Below are 17,408 nucleotides of genomic sequence, written 5' to 3'. Positions count from 1 at the left end.
GATACACCGACACACACTCGCACTGTTACACACATAACCAAGCTTTCACTCGACACCATGACCTGCGGCTCTCTGGTGGACTCTGACCTTTGTGCAACTCTCCTCTTAAGTTGATTTCATGCACCAAACATGTCTTTTTTCTATGGAAGTAGAATTGTCTCACATCAACTTATATATATATATCAATATGATATTAATACATATCAATATATTAATAAATATACAAATAAATAACTAATTTGTATAGATAAACGTGTATTTGTAAATATATTTTTGAGATTTTAAAATATATACAAATAAAATTTATAAATATAAAAACGTGACACACAAATAAATCAAGAATTTGTATAAATAAACGTGTATCTGTAAATATATTTTAGAGATCTGAATATAAATATGCTTGATTTTGTATTTGTATTGAATTTGCATATGTGGATCGCTTTTTCACTTTTGTGTCGATGAGACATTCTTCCCACAAACCAAATGCACAAATAAATGTGACCTACACACTGCCCTGAACAACCAGCAGAGGGCACTGCAGCCTGATAAGAGATCAGTACAAGGTCATTAAACGGCATTGATACAATAAAATAAGCAGCTGGCACGGTCTTTCAGATTAACTGGATAAATTAGCATTAGCTAATACAACGCTAACGTTAGCTAGCTCAGGCCCGTTGTGCGTTCTCTCTGTAAAGACGTGGATTGTTTTTGTGCAGAGAACTCCGGGCATTTTGCATATAATGTTCTGTGACCCAGACCGCTCTGGCTGCAGTGCCCTCTGCTGGTTGTTCAGGGGAGTGTGTAGGTCACATTTATTTGTGCATCTGGTTTGTGGGAGGAATGTCTCATCGACACAAAAGCAAAAAAAGCAATCCACATATGCAAAATCAATACAAATACAAAATCAAGCATATTTATATTCAAATCTCAAATATATATTTACAAATACACATTTATTTATACAATTTTTTGATTTATTTGTATGTCACATTTTTACATTTATAAATTTTATTTGTATAGATTTTCAAATCTCAAAAATATATTCACAAATACGCGTTTATTTATACAAATTATTTATTTATTTGTATATCACATTTGTGTTTGTATATTTATTAATATATGCATATGTATTAATATCATATTGATATATATAAGTTGATGTGAGACAATTCTACTTCCATATTTTTCACCTTTGTTTTTTTTTAAACAAATTGTTCTTCCTTGCTTTTGTCTCTGAGTAAATTCACACTTTGTTTCTACAACACAACGTACGTTACTTCCTTGTCTTGCTTGACATTCCTCTTTTATTAAAGCTCATCTAAAACCTCCTGCATGCTGGTTCTGGGTCCCTTTGTTTTCCGGTGGTAATTCCCTTCTTTGCACTCCTCGGACCAATTAAATGCTTCTGTACCACTCCTTTCTGTCCTTGCATTGTTCTCCTCTTTTTTTTTTTATTATACACATACGCTCCCACATTTATAGCCGAGCAGCGAGAGGGTCACCTCCTATCGGCCGACAGATCGTGTAGCTGCAAACACATTTCAGATGTGTTAAAAATCAGAACCATGAAACTTTGGCGGCCATTGGTTATTTTTACCTCTCCCATGTGTTGTGGGGAATATTGCACCAATGGATTAAGGTGTCACAAAAATATTTCTCACTTTCCTGGAACTGTCTTCAATCTCATGTGGCAAATGTGCAGGCAGCACAGAGCCCCATAACAAAGACGGTTAAAAATATATTTTTTAATCGTGATGGAAACTGCCCTTTTTTGGAATTTTTCCTATTATTCACAATCCTTATGTCAGACAAGAACACATGTGGTTTTCTTTTTTCAATTGATTGTAATTCGTAACATACGAATAACAAGGTGGCTAACAATGCAGCTAGTAGAAGCACTCTTTAAAGCCTTCTAAACACGCCAACAAAACTCCATTTACATGTCATCATCTGAATATTAACGAAGTATTAGCGATATTGTTAGCAGTGCCAACGCAGAGGAACTACTTTTATCGGTGCCGTGATCTCAGAGGTAGCTATCTTATGTAGCTGTTGACATACTAAGCCGATGAACTGCTGCATCATCCGAGTTGGTAAAAGTGAATTATTTATTACAAATCATGCCTCTCACTGTTGCCATAAACCGATAAGTTGATAAACTTTGACAAAGAACATTTCTTTTTACCTCCGGGTGGATTATAATATACTCTTTATCCTAACGGGAAAATATAACCATCCCATCAGTTGGCATCCCGGTGAGAGCAGACATTGTACAGTAAGTGATTGTTTAATTATGTTCATATTTCTTGCTTAGCACTTAGCAAGACTGCTACTTGGTGGATCTGCTTATCACTCAGCTTCCAAAACTTTTAGCTCGTCCTCCTTATATTCAGGCTCAAAAATATAAAGTACCGTCTTTTTGGGACTATAAGGCGCACTTAAAATATTGTTTTTCCTCAAAACTCGACAGCGCCTTATAACCCGGTGCGCCTAATGTACGGAATAATTCTGGTTTTGCTTACCGACCTCGACGCAATTTTTTTTGGTACATAGTGTAATGATAAATTTGACCAGTAGATGGCAGTCAAGCATAAGAGATACGTGTAGACTGCAATATGATAGCAATATCACTCAAGTAAACAACACCAACATTTACATCTTCCATTGAGAATATAGAACATGACACACGGCGCTCAAAAATCTATCAAAATATTTTAGTACGACTTTGGTAAGCTACGAAGCCACACCGCTTGATGGATTGTCGGCGCATTAAACGTACTGTCAGAAAGCGGTTTGAAGATGATCTGTAAAACATAATCTATGCAACATTTTGACCGTGTTATGTAGACCACAAGGAAGTGTTTTACATTTAGAAAAAAATATACATATATGACCCCTTTAATGCGCCTTATAATCCGGTGCGCCTTATATATGGAAACAGGTTGAAAATAGACAATTCATCGGCAGTGCGCCTTATAATCCGGTGCGCCCTATGGTCTGGAAAATACGGTACTCGATCATCATTTGTCCAAAAGTAGTCGTCGTCGTTTCTCATGAAGTCTGCCATGATTAGTAGTGTTGTTGTTGAAGGAAAAAGCGAAAGTTGTGATGTGTCTGTGAAATTATCAAGCTGCCGTATGACTAAGATGACCAAAACACGTAAATATTACATATTGTTATGGATGTGCCTATTACTACAATAAATACTGTATACAAACCCCATTTCCATATGAGTTGGGAAATTGTGTTAGATGTAAATATAAACGGAATACAATGATTTGCAAATCCTTTTCAACCCATATTCAATTGAATGCACTACAAAGACAAGATATTTGATGTTCAAACTCATAAACTTTATTTTTTGCAAATAATAATTAACTTAGAATTTCATGGCTGCAACACGTGCCACATGGCCTTTCCTTTTAACAACACTCAGTAAACGTTTGGGAACTGAGGAGACACATTTTTTAAGCTTCTGAGGTGGAATTCTTTCCCATTCTTGCTTGATGTACAGCTTAAGTTGTTCAACAGTCCGGGGGTCTCCGTTGTGGTATTTTAGGCTTCATAATGCGCCACACATTTTCAATGGGAGACAGGTCTGGACTACAGACAGGCTCGTCTAGTACCCGCACTCTTTTACTATGAAGTCACGTTGATGTAACACGTGGCTTGGCATTGTCTTGCTGAAATAAGCAGGGGCGTCCATGGTAACGTTGCTTGGATGGCAACATATGTTGCTCCAAAACCTTTCAGCATTAATGGCGCCTTCACAGATGTGTAAGTTACCCATATCTTGGGCACTAATACACCCCCATACCATCACAGATGCTGGCTTTTCAACTTTGCGCCTATAACAATCCGGATGGTTCTTTTCCTTTTTGGTCCGGAGGACACAACGTCCACAGTTTCCAAAAACAATTTGAAATGTGGACTCGTCAGACCACAGAACACTTTTCCACTTTGTATCAGTCCATCTTAGATGATCTCAGGCCCAGCGAAGCCGACGGCGTTTCTGGGTGTTGTTGATAAACGGTTTTCGTATTTCATAGGAGAGTTTTAACTTGCACTTACAGATGTAGCGACCAACTGTAGTTACTGACAGTGGGTTTCTGAAGTGTTCCTGAGCCCATGTGGTGATATCCTTTAAACATTGATGTCGCTTGTTGATGCAGTACAGCCTGAGGGATCGAAGGTCACGGGCTTAGCTGCTTACATGCAGTGATTTCTCCAGATTCTCTGAACCCTTTGATGATATTACGGACCGTAGATGGTGAAATCCCTAAATTCCTTGCAATAGCTGGTTGAGAAAGGTTTTTCTTAAACTGTTCAACAATTTGCTCACGCATTTGTTGACAAAGTGGTGACCCTCGCCCCATCCTTGTTTGTGAATGACTAAGCATTTCATGGAATCTACTTTTATACCCAATCATGGCACCCACCTGTTCCCAATTTGCCTGCTCACCTGTGGGATGTTCCAAATAAGTGTTTGATGAGCATTCCTCAACTTTATCAGTCTTTATTGCCACCTTTCCCAACTTCTTTGTCACGTGTTGCTGGCATCAAATTCTAAAGTTAATGATTATTTGCAAAAAAAAAAAAATGTTTAGTTTGAACATCAAATATGTTGTCTTTGTAGCATATTCAACTGAATATGGGTTGAAAATGATTTGCAAATCATTGTATTCCGTTTATATTTACATCTAACACAATTTCCCAACTCATATGGAAACTGGGTTTTTATATATACTAACAACATGTATATAAAACGATGTTTTTTAGAGCGCTTAATGGGCATAATAAATGTAATGACTCCCATTATCTCCACTGACTTTTGCTGCCGTTTATTCACAAGTTAGAATGCATAAATAAAAAAAGAAAAATGTGTGCTTGTCTCACGTAAGGATTGTGAATGATAGGCAAAATTCTAAAAAAAAAAAAAAAAGTGTCCTTCCCCTTTAACTACAAATTTTAACACTGTTATTGATTTGCCTGGATTTGGACTAAGTCGGCACACAGATTAGGCAACCCTGTAGTGGGGAAAAGTTAGGACAATTCTAGACAGGGACCCCCAAAAATAGGTATAATTAGGCCCCAATGTGATTTTATTTTTTCATGGGGCCCAAAATTCCTGGCAACGCCCCTGACCGTAGCTACCGCAAACAATCTTAATCTGTACCACTACACAGTATTGTGCATTGGTACACCAGATTTTCTTCCAAAGATCTGATGAAAACCAAAGCAATGTTTCCCATAAGAAATAATGCAAGTCCAGTTATTTCATTCCAAACACCCAAAAATATGAACACAAAACACATTTTATAGAGAAAACATATGCTATACATTCAGAAAACAATGCACAATCCTAATAAATGTGAATAAAATGAACATTTAACTTCAGTTTTAACCTTTTTTTAAGTGAAATTGTCCAATACAGATTGCATGTATTAACTATAAAAACAAATATTTATTTATGGTGAGTGCTATTGACAGTGTAACAATATCAACACAATATTTAAACTACTTAATTTTTCTCTTTTATTACATACAATTGTTTAAGCAAAACAAAGTCAATAATACACAATAAGTTCACATTACTATCTACCACTCATTTCGATTGTTTGGTTTGGTCCGTCAAAGTCCTCCTGTGTCCTTGAGTTTGTAAATATTAACAATAACAAGAAAAAATATTTTTCGAAAATAAGTGGAGGAGTTCAAGTACCTCGGAGTCTTGTTCACGAGTGAGGGAAGAATGGATCGTGAGATCGACAGGCGGATCGGTGCGGCGTCTTCAGTAATGCGGACGCTGTATCGATCCGTTGTGGTGAAGAAGGAGCTGAGCCAGAAGGCAAAGCTCTCGATTTACCGGTCGATCTACGTTCCCATCCTCACCTATGGTCATGAGCTTTGGGTTATGACCGAAAGGACAAGATCACGGGTACAAGCGGCCGAAATGAGTTTCCTCCGCCGGGTGGCGGGGCTCTCCCTTAGAGATAGGGTGAGAAGCTCTGCCATCCGGGGGGAGCTCAAAGTAAAGCCGCTGCTCCTCCACATCGAGAGGAGCCAGATGAGGTGGTTCGGGCATCTGGTCAGGATGCCACCCGAACGCCTCCCTAGGGAGGTGTTTAGGGCACGTCCGACCGGTAGGAGGCCACGGGGAAGACCCAGGACACGTTGGGAAGACTATGTCTCCCGGCTGGCCTGGGAACGCCTCGGGGTCCCACAGGAAGAGCTGGACGAAGTGGCTGGGGAGAGGGAAGTCTGGGCTTCCCTGCTTAGGCTGCTGCCCCCGCGACCCGACCTCGGATAAGCGGAAGAAGATGGATGGATGGATGGAAAAATATCCTAGGTAATCTCTCTCTTATTGATCAGATACAACCTTTGGTATCAACACCGCCAATTTATGGAGCGATCTGTCACCCTCTTACTTGCCGTGTGCTGACTGTGACAATGCTGACACAGTTGTTGTTATATCATCCTCTCTGTAGACTCTTATTTTGTTAATTTCCTGTTATTATCTGCTTACTTTCTGCTGTAAGGTTCTTCCATCTACACTTCATAAACTTTACTAAGCACTTGTTTCTTTATCTTGTTTAAAGCCAGCTTAGCTACTAGCATGCCTGTTCCTGGCTTTCCCTTGGTGTGTAACATGTGTAGCCTTGTCCTCCAGTGATAATGCTATTTGATAAAGACACTTAAGATATATATTAAAAAAAAAAGCCAGATTATTTGCTTTAATGGAGGCGATAATTATTATCCGAGGGGTGCGGTTCCACACTGTGAATGGAGACACATAAATAGCTTCTAGTCACTTCTCAGCTGGGGGACTACAATTAGATAGTTTCAGCCAGAGGGGATCGACAATTGTGAACAGCATTAAAAGGCATTAATCGGCATTGACGATCACATCAATTTTTCACGAAAATCGTCTGACAATGATGGGTGGCCGACCGATTGGCCCATGCCTAGTTTCTCACCTTCTTTATCAATGTGCTGGCACTCACCACTTTATTTGGCACCATTATGTCAGTTATTTTGCAGTCATACTCAATAAAAACAAAATAGATACTTAGTCACTAAAGCAAAGGATTTTTTGTCTGGACACTTAACCCTGTGTAATGATCCCCAGGCAATATTTAGTCCAGGGGTGCCCACACTACGGCCCACGGGACAAAAGCATCTTCAATTTGGCCCACAAGACGGCACAAGTTCAATAATCAATTTGATCCGGAACTTTGTATCCAGTCAAATATAAATACCAACGAAAAGTAACTCTGCCAGTACTTGTCTTTTCATGTTATTGAAGTACAGCATTTACTTACATGGCCCAATCCAAACAACCTTCCCTAGTCACAGTGCAGGAAAAAAATTAAATAAACAAATTAAAAAAAATTAACAAACATGGCCACACATAACACAACCACCTTTATAATAACTTTGTAGATATTATATAATACGTCCAGTCAACATAAAAAAAAATTCTAATTCAATACGACACCCATTTAAAGGCCTACTGAAATGCGATTTTCTTATTCAAACGGGGATAGCAGGTCCATTCTATGTGTCATACTTGATCATTTCGCGATATTGCCATATTTTTGCGGAAAGGATTTAGTAGAGAACATCGACGATAAAGTTCACAACTTTTGGTCGCTGATAAAAAAGCCTTGCCTGTACCGGAAGTAGCAGACGATATGCGCGTGACGTCACAAGTTGTGGAGCTCCTCACATCCGCACATTGTTTACAATCATGGTCACCAGCAGCGAGAGCGATTCGGACAGAGAAAGCGACGATTTCCCCATTAATTTGAGCGAGGATGAAAGTTTTGTGGATGAGGAAAGTGAGAGTAAAGGACTAGAGGGCAGTGGGAGCGATTCAGATAGGGAAGATGCTGTGAGAGGCGCGTGGGACCTGATATTCAGCTGGGAATGACTAAAACAGTAAATAAACACAAGACATATATATATACTCTATTAGCCACAACACAACCAGGCTTATATTTAATATGCCACAAATTAATCCCGCATAACAAACACCTCCCCCCTCCCGTCCATATAACCCGCCAATACAACTCAAACACCTGCACAACACACTCAATCCCACAGCCCAAAGTACCGTTCACCTCCCCAAAGTTCATACAGCACATATATTTCCCCAAAGTGCCCAAAGTTACGTACGTGACATGCACATAGCGGCACGCACGTACGGGCAAGCGATCAAATGTTTGGAAGTCGCAGCTGCATGCGTACTCACGGTACCGCGTCTGCGCATCCAACTCAAAGTCCTCCTGGTAAGAGTCTCTGTTGTCCCAGTTCTCCACAGGCCAATGGTAAAGCGTGACTGTCATCTTTCGGGAATGTAAACAATGAAACACCGGCTGTGTTATCCGGCACAACAGTCAGGGGGTGCATTCTACGGCGGGGGTGTGTTATCCGGCACAACACCTGCCGCAATACACCGCTTCCCACCTACAGCTTTCTTCTTTGCTGTCTCCATTGTTCATTGAACAAATTGCAAAAGATTCACCAACACAGATGTCCAGAATACTGTGGAATTTTGCGATAAAAACAGACAACTTCATAGCTGGCCACCATGCTGTCCCAAAATGTCCTCTACAATCCGTGACGTCACGTGCCGGCGTCATCATACCGAGACGTTTTCAGCAGGATATTTCGCGTGAAATTTAAAATTGCACTTTAGTAAGCTAACCCGGCTGTATTGGCATGTGTTGCAATGTTAAGACTTCATCATTGATGTATAAACTATCAGACTGCGTGGTCGGTAGTAGTGGGTTTCAGTAGGCCTTTAAATCCCTTCCAAGGGAACGATGGGAAAATGCAAAACACTCCCTCCACACTTATCCATGTTTGGCACATTTTAGCTGCTTGATATTTCTGATTCATTAAAAAAAAACTTAAGGAGGTTGTCACGGAAGTAAACAAGGTAGGAGTGAAACTTTCACATACTCTTAATAACCAATTATTATAATTATACATTATATATCCATTGTATTATTATAATAATTTATACTCATGTATACCTTTATTTTTATTTATTTATATATATATATATATATATATATATATACATACACATATGTATGTGTGTGTGTTTATATATTTATATGTATCTATATATATATATATATATATATATATATATATATATATATATATATATATATATATATGTATATATATATATATGTATATATATATATATATATATATATATATATATATATATATATATATATATATATCCTTACAGTCGTGGTCAAAAGTTTACATACACTTGTAAAGAACATAATGTCATGGCTGTCTTGAGTTTTCAATAATTGCTACAACTCTCATTTTTTTGTGATAGAGTGATTGGAGCACATACTTGTTGGTCACAAAAACATTCATGAAGTTTGGTTCTTTTATGAATTTATTATGGGTCTACTGAAAATGGGACCATATGGGGACGGCGTGGCGCCGTTGGGAGAGTGACCGTGCCAGCAACCTGAGGGTTCCTGGTACGATCCCCACCTTCTACCAACCTCGTCATATTCGTTGTGTCCTTGAGCAAGACACTTCACCTTTGCTCCTGATGGGTCGTGGTTAGGGCCTTGCATGGCAGCTCCCGCCATCAGTGTGTGAATGTGTAAATAGTGTCAAAGCGCTTTGAGTACCTTGAAGGTAGAAAGGCGCTATACAAGTATAACCCATGTACATTTACATATCTGCTGAAACTTGCCAAGGGACATGTAACCAAATATTAACATTGCTGTATGTACACTTTTGACCCAGCAGATTTGGTCACATTTTCAGTAGACCCATAATAAATTCATAAAAGAACCAAACTTCATGAATATTTTTTTGTGACCAACAAGTATGTGCTCCAATCACTCTATCACAAAAAAATGAGAGTTGTAGCAATTATTGAAAACTCAAGACAGCCATGACATTATGTTCTTTACAAGTGTATGTAAACTTTTGATTGCGACTGTATATATATATATATATATATATCTGTATGATATACCTGAGTGGCAATCAAATGAATGCTGACAAAAGCATTGTTTGTCAAGTTACTTGACATGTAAATGAGAAACTGGATGGATTACTCTGCGTCTGGACATACAAATACAATGAAGCTGCAGAGAGCATTTTGCACTGTACACATGAGTGATAATGCAGGCTGAGGCTGGACTAAGCCCCTCCACAAACCGATTGTGTACATGCGGCTGTAGGTTCCAGCCTGCCTAATAGACGGATCCCCTCCTGTTTACGCATTGTGCCGGGATTAAGATATAAAGACGGCCCGTCTGCTTGGAAGCCTCAGGCGAGCTGTCAGGTTGCGGCGAGCGACTGAGCAATGATTTATGTGTCACTGGTATTGTCAGAAGTTCCCGCCAATGTGAAAGTGATTGACAGCAGGTACAGTAGAGAATAATGATGCCCCTGGGACTCTTGTGATAGGAAAACCTTTCATTATTATATGGCATGTTATGATTATCACGGTTTCTTTTGCTGTTTGTGACAGCTGTGCATCTATTTTTCCAGGAGATGCCGCTTTAATCCTCCACCATTCCTCTATCTCCCTCTTGAGTAGGTTCCTTTGTAGTGGGGGGTGGGGGGGTTCTCATCTTTCTGTAGGAAAAGGGATCTTAATTGATTTCCATTGTGCACGCTGGTGGCCTTGAGTTAGGCCCTTGCTGAGATGAGAACACTGGATTTACTTGTGAGGCTTTGCACTAAAGGCAGGTACCGTATTTTTCGGAGTATAAGTCGCACCGGAGTATAAGTCGCACCTGCCGAAAATGCATAATAAAAAAGGAAAAAAACATATATAAGTCGCACTGGAGCCCGGCCAAACTATGAAAAAAACTGCGACTTATAGTCCGAAAAATACGGTAGATGTTTTGTCTATTCGCCAAGGAAGGAGGGGGTTTTTGTGTGTTGTTGTGGGCTTTGGTGCACATTATCTACATTTTTTTGTAAAAGAAAATGTTTATTTTTTCCAAGTGGTAACTTCCTGCTCCTCAAGACTGATACCAATAAACATATTATTTTTGGTACCGTATTTTTCGGACTATAAGTCGCAGTTTCATAGTTTGGTCGGGATCCAGTGCAACTTATATATGTTTTTTTCCTTCTTTATTATGCATTTTCGGCAGGTGCGACTTATACTCCGGTGCGATACTCCGAAAAATACGGGTAATTTACGTTTAACTATAATTTGTGCACAACCTGTAAAGTAAGAACCTATCAAACAAAGATGGATTTGACAAACTACCTATAGCAGGGGTGTCCAAACTACGGCCCGAGACTGCACGAGTTCATCCAGTAATCTAGCTGGAGGAGAGGTTTACATCCATCCATCCATCCATCTTCTACCGCTTGTCCCTTTCAGAGGTGCGGGGGGTGCTGGAGCCTATCACAGCTGCATTCGGGCAGTAGGCTGGGTACATATTAAAATGTAAATATCTGGTGGTGTAAAGAGTCATTATTTGTCGGCATCTAGTGGATTACGTGAGCGACTCAGGCCAGTGACCATGGAGTGAACTTTCAAAAGATACATGCACAGTATTGACTTGTATGACCCAATCCAAACAACCTTCCCTAGACATGGGGCAGAAATAATTTAACATTCTGAACTTTGTGGATATTATACAAAAAAAATTCTAAATTACACCTATTCAAATCTATTGCAAGGCATGATGGGGGGGGGAATGCAAAAAAAAAAAACCTCTCCACAATGATCCATGTTTTGGCGCATTTTAGCTGCTGGATATTTCTGATTGATTACAAAACTTTAAGGGAAGGTAAACAAGGTAGGGGGTTGAACTTTCACATGCTCTTAATATTCAATTGTAATAAGTATTAACTATAATAGAGATGTCCGATAATGGCTTTTTTGCCGATATTCCGATATTGTCCAACTCTTAATTACTGATGCCGATATCTACCGATATATACAGTCGTGGAATTAACACATTATTCTTCCTAATTTTGTTGTGATGCCCCGCTGGATGCATTAAACAATGTAACAAGGTTTTCCAAAATAAATCAATTCAAGTTATGGAAAAAAGTGCCAACATGGCACTGCCATATTTATTGCTGTATAAATATTGTATATATATATATATCTCAAATAAGGGTGATATTTGCTTATTTTCTGTCTGATAATATCATTCTTCTCACTAAGCAGATTTTATGTTAGAGTGTTTGACTTGTTTTAAGGGTTTTGGTCCGAAATGATCTCAGTAAAATATCACAGCTTGTAGCTGAGATTTGATGACCTATATTGAGTAAAACATGCTTGAAACTAGAATATCAACTGATGCAAAGCTGTGTCATCAATACTTACAAGTATAAAACTACTTTTTTAAAGTAGTAATTTCTTACTTCAAGCATGGAAAAAAAAAAATCATGATGCCGAGCGCATATCATTATGTCAAGATAACGGCACTAGCATTTACTTGTTTAAGAATAGTTTTCAACGTATTGAGCAAAAAGGTCTATTTTTTTTTTCTACCAAGAAAAGTGCACTTGTTATTAGTGAGAATATTCTTATTTTAAGGTATTTTTGGGTTCATTGAGGTTAGCTAATTTAACTTGTTTTGGAAAGTCTTGACAAGCCGAATTTTCTTGTTCTATTGGCAGATAATTTTGCTTAGTTCAAGTAAAATACCCCTAATTTTTGTATTTTCTTTTTCTTGTTTTTGAACACTGACTTTTTGCAGTGTATCCACTTCGATTTTTTTTTGTTTGTTAGATATTCAGCCTTCCCGGTAAGGTCTATTCAGGTGTACTGGAGAGGAGGCTACGCCGGATAGTCGAACCTCGGATTCAGGAGGAACAGTGTGGTTTTCGTCCTGGTCGTGGAACTGTGGACCAGCTCTATACACTCGGCAGGGTCCTTGAGGGTGCATGGGAGTTTGCTCAACCAGTCTACATGTGCTTTGTGGACTTGGAGAAGGCATTCGACCGTGTACCCCGGGAAGTCCTGTGGGAAGTGCTCAGAGAGTATGGGGTAACGGACTGTCTTATTGTGGCGGTTCGCTCCCTGTATGATCAGTGTCAGAGCTTGGTCCGCATTGCCGGCAGTAAGTCGGACCCGTTTCCAGTGAGGGTTGGACTCCGCCAAGGCTGCCCTTTGTCACAGATGCTGTTCATAACCTTTATGGACAGAATTTCTAGGCGCAGTCAGGGTGTTGAGGGTATCTGGTTTGGTGGCTGCAGGATTAGGTCTCTGCTTTTTGCAGATGATGTGGTCCTGATGGCTTCATCTGGCCAAGATCTTCAGCTCTCACTGGATCGGTTCGCAGCCGAGTGTGAAGCGACTGGGATGGGAATCAGCACCTCCAAATCCGAGTCCATGGTTCTTGCCCGGAAAAGGGTGGAGTGCCATCTCCGGGTTGGGGAGGAGATTTTGCCCCAAGTGGAGGAGTTCAAGTACCTCGGAGTCTTGTTCACGAGTGAGGGAAGAGTGGATCGTGAGATCGACAGGCGGATCGATACAGCGTCCGCATTACTGAAGACGCCGCACCGATCCGTTGTGGTGAAGAAGGAGCTGAGCCAGAAGGCAAAGCTCTCGATTTACCGGTCGATCTACGTTCCCATCCTCACCTATGGTCATGAGCTTTGGGTCATGACCGAAAGGACAAGATCACAGGTACAAGCGGCCGAAATGAGTTTCCTCCGCCGGGTGGCGGGGCTCTCCCTTAGAGATAGGGTGAGGAGCTCCGTCATCCGGGAGGAGCTCAAAGTAAAGCCGCTGCTCCTCCACATCGAGAGGAGCCAGATGAGGTGGTTCGGGCATCTGGTCAGGATGCCACCCGAACGCCTCCCTCGGGAGGTGTTTCGGGCACGTCCGACCGGTAGGAGGCCACGGGGAAGACCCAGGACACGTTGGGAAGACTATGTCTCCCGGCTGGCCTGGGAACGCCTCGGGATCCCCCGGGAGAAGCTGGACGAAGTGGCTGGGGAGAGGGAAGTCTGGGCTTCCCTGCTTAGGCTGCTGCCCCCGCGACCCAACCTCGGATAAGCGGAGGAAGATGGATGGATGGATGGATATTCTGCCCAATTAATAAACACGCACATTTACTACGGTTTAAAAAATCTGGAGCTTTTTATAAAAGGCTAACGGCTCAATTCCATCCTGGCCCATTCCATCATCACCTAGGCAACTAAATGATTTCAGAGAATTCCGCCAAGTCTGGTTGTCCCCTGAAAAAAGCGTCTGCATCAAATCATCTGGCTAACTGGAAAATGAAAACAAATATTACAACACTTTAAGTTCTAAATGCAAATGTTTTTCAGTCATTGATTGAGCTGCAGTCAACAAAAGGAATAAACAACAAGTCTAACCCTACTGGGTAATAAAATAAGGCAATGTAATCGTCTGATGTTGGAGTCAACATCATACATTTTTCATAAATCACATTTGGTTTTGCATGCAGCACTCTTTCTTTTTTTTGCATATGAACCTTTAATATCAATGTTTGTCATCTTTCCCCATCTTCTTTTTACTCTGTGTTCCACAGGAGCCCCAGGGCCACCGTGCCTACGAGGGGGCTTCGAGACCCTCAGCGCTCAGTGGCAACAGTCTCACTGACAAATACGTGTCTGGCGGCTCCGGGGGTGGTAAGTGCACGCTTGACTTTGAGTACAAAATATGGGTTCTTTTGAACTGCCGCAAAGCTGCTTTAAGCGTTATGTGTGCTCCCGTTATCGACAACTGTGTGATTGTGTGTGCTTACAGTGCATGCATTTGCCATTTTGTGAAGGATTTTCAGTGTTTTTATGCAAATTGTCCCTCTATCCTATGCAGTAGACATTTGTCTATTTTTTAGGGGTGCCTTAATTAATCGTGATTTTTATTTGTAACGATTCTTAATCGATTTGAAAAAAATAAATAAATTAAAAAAAACATTATTTTATTTTATTTGTCATGCCGATTCCCATATCTGCTGTACAGATTTACTTTAGAAAAGAGAAGTGTGGGATACTTCTCTTGTTGACTTATTTAAAGTTAAAGTACCAATGATTGTCACACACACACTAGGTGTGGTGAGATTATCCTCCCCTCACCCCCTGGGAGGTGAGGGGAGCAGTGAGCAGCAGCGGTGGCCGCGCTCGGGAATCATTTTGCTGATTTAACCCCCAATTCCAACCCTTGATGCTGAGAGGTAATGGTTTGAACTAGAGATGTCCGATAATATCGGCCGATAAATGCTTTAAAATGTATCGGTATCGGTTTCACAAAGTAAAATGTATGACTTTTTAAAACGCCGCTGTACGGAGTGGTACACGGACGTAGGGGGAAGTACAGAGCACCAATAAACCTTAAAGGCACTGCCTTTGCGTGCCGGCCCAGTCACATAATATCTACGGCTTATCACACACACAAGTGAATGCAAGGCATACTTGGTCAACAGCCATACAGGTCACACTGAGGGTGGCCATATAAACAACTTTAACACTGTTACAAATATGCGCCACACTGTGAACCCACACCAAACAAGAATGACAAACACATTTCGGGAGAACACCCGCACCGTAACACAACATAAACACAACAAAACAAATACCCAGAACCCCTTGCAGCACTAACTCTTCCGGGACGCTACAAGAAAACAATTGTTTATGCATATGTAAATTTATTCAGTTATAACCCCCAATTCCGACCCGAATGCTGAGTGCCAAGCAGGGAGGCAATGGGTCCCGTTTTTTGTAGTCTTTCGTATGACTCGGCCGGGGTTTGATCTCACGATCTCCCAGTCTCAGGGCGGACACTCTAACCACAAGGACACTGAGCTGTAAGCATGTTGTATACTTCGCCAGAGCTCATTGTAAATCGCGTTGGACTTTTCAGAGGAACACTTTGTATTGCTATTTGCACTAAAAGTTCAGTAAACATTCCGCGAGGAGGAAAAATGAAGATTGAGCTTTAACACATCAAACATTATCCTGTAACCAGGCCTGGGCCGATAGTCAGTAAGTCAATCAATCTATAAAGTAGAAAAAATGAAGTCGATAACTTTGCCGGCATCGATAAACTGCTATGTCCCTGTGTGTTTGTTTTTGTTTGTTGGTGATTTAACCCCCAATTCCAACCCTTGATGCTGAGTGCCAAGCAGGGAGGTAATGGGTCCCATTTTTATAGTCTTTGGTATGACTCGGTTAGGGTTTCAAATCACAACCTACTGATCTCAGGGCGGACACTCTAACCACTAGGCCACTGAGTAGGTCTTTGGAGGGTCAGTGTCGTCAAGTGACCAAAAACTGTTTTTATCATCTCAGAAATATTTCTAAAGTGACAAAATTTGTTGTCAAAATTGAATCTCGAAATGATCATTCACACGTTCATTCCGTCTCGCATTGACTATTGCAATTCTCTCTTCGCCCTTTTCAACAAGTCAACGCTAAAGAGTCTTCAGACTGTACAAAATGCGGCTGCCAGACTTTTGACCGGTGCACCCAGAACAGCCCATATCACCCCCGTTTTATCCAGTATCCATTGGCTTCCCGTTAAATTCCGCATTGAGTTGACCTTTTTAGTCCTGACATTCCATGCGTTGCATGGTGGGGCCCCTCAGTACATCACAGACTTGCTATGACCCTACTCTTCTAGGCGCAGCCTCCGGTCTTCAGACCAGGGTCTTCTTTGATAGTCTATTTTATAGTCTTTGGTATGACTCGGCCGGGGTTTGAACTCACAACCTACCGATCTCAGAGCTGACACTCTAACCACTAGGCCACTGAGCAGGTTTGTGTTTGACTTTATCAAATGTTTGGGTGGCATTTTATTCAACAAACTCAGTTTTGGGGCGGTATAGCTCGGTTGGTAGAGCGGCCGTGTCAGCAACTTGAGGGTTGCAGGTTCGATCCCCGCTTCCACCATCCTAGTCACTGCCCTTGTGTCCTTGGGCAAGACACTTTACCCACCTGCTCCCAGTGCCACCCACACTGGTTTAACTGTAACTTAGATATTGGGTTTCACTATGTAAAGCGCTTTGAGTCACTTGAGAAAAAGCGCTATATAAATGTAATTCACTTCACACTTCACTTCAGTTTTCTTTTAAGTAATATAGAACATTATCAGAGCTGTTTATCTATATTATGGAGGAATGTAGTTAATCAGAGAACTTGCTCAGTGGCCTTGTGGTTAGACTGTCCGCCCTGAGATCGGTAGGTCGTGAGTTGAAACCCCGGCCGAGTCATACCAGAGACTATAAAAAAATGGGACCCATTACCGCCCTGTTTGGCACTCAGTATCAAGGGTTGGAATTGGGGGTTAAATCACCGAAATGATTCCCGAGCGCGGCCACCGCTGCTGCTCACTGCTCCCCTCACTTCCAGGGGGTGGAACAAGGGGATGGGTCGAATGCAGAGGGTAATATCACCACGCCTAGTATGTG

General features: G+C 41.0%; 1 protein-coding gene across 2 annotated transcripts in view; it reads left to right on the top strand.

Annotated features, from left to right (window-relative positions):
* pard3ba (par-3 family cell polarity regulator beta a) overlaps window positions 1–17,408 on the top strand; it is a 464,804-nt gene that overhangs the window by 185,939 nt on the left and 261,457 nt on the right. For both annotated transcript variants that reach the window (XM_061985093.1, XM_061985094.1), the window contains one exon: window positions 14,532–14,631. In XM_061985093.1, the coding sequence (XP_061841077.1) occupies window positions 14,532–14,631 (100 nt within the window). The remainder of the gene's footprint in view (window positions 1–14,531; window positions 14,632–17,408) is intronic.

This window comes from Nerophis lumbriciformis, linkage group LG23 (assembly GCF_033978685.3).
Source record: "Nerophis lumbriciformis linkage group LG23, RoL_Nlum_v2.1, whole genome shotgun sequence".
Taxonomy (NCBI): domain Eukaryota; kingdom Metazoa; phylum Chordata; class Actinopteri; order Syngnathiformes; family Syngnathidae; genus Nerophis; species Nerophis lumbriciformis.
The sequence above is the reverse complement of the archived record's forward strand: the minus strand, read 5'-3'. Positions and strand labels throughout refer to the sequence as shown.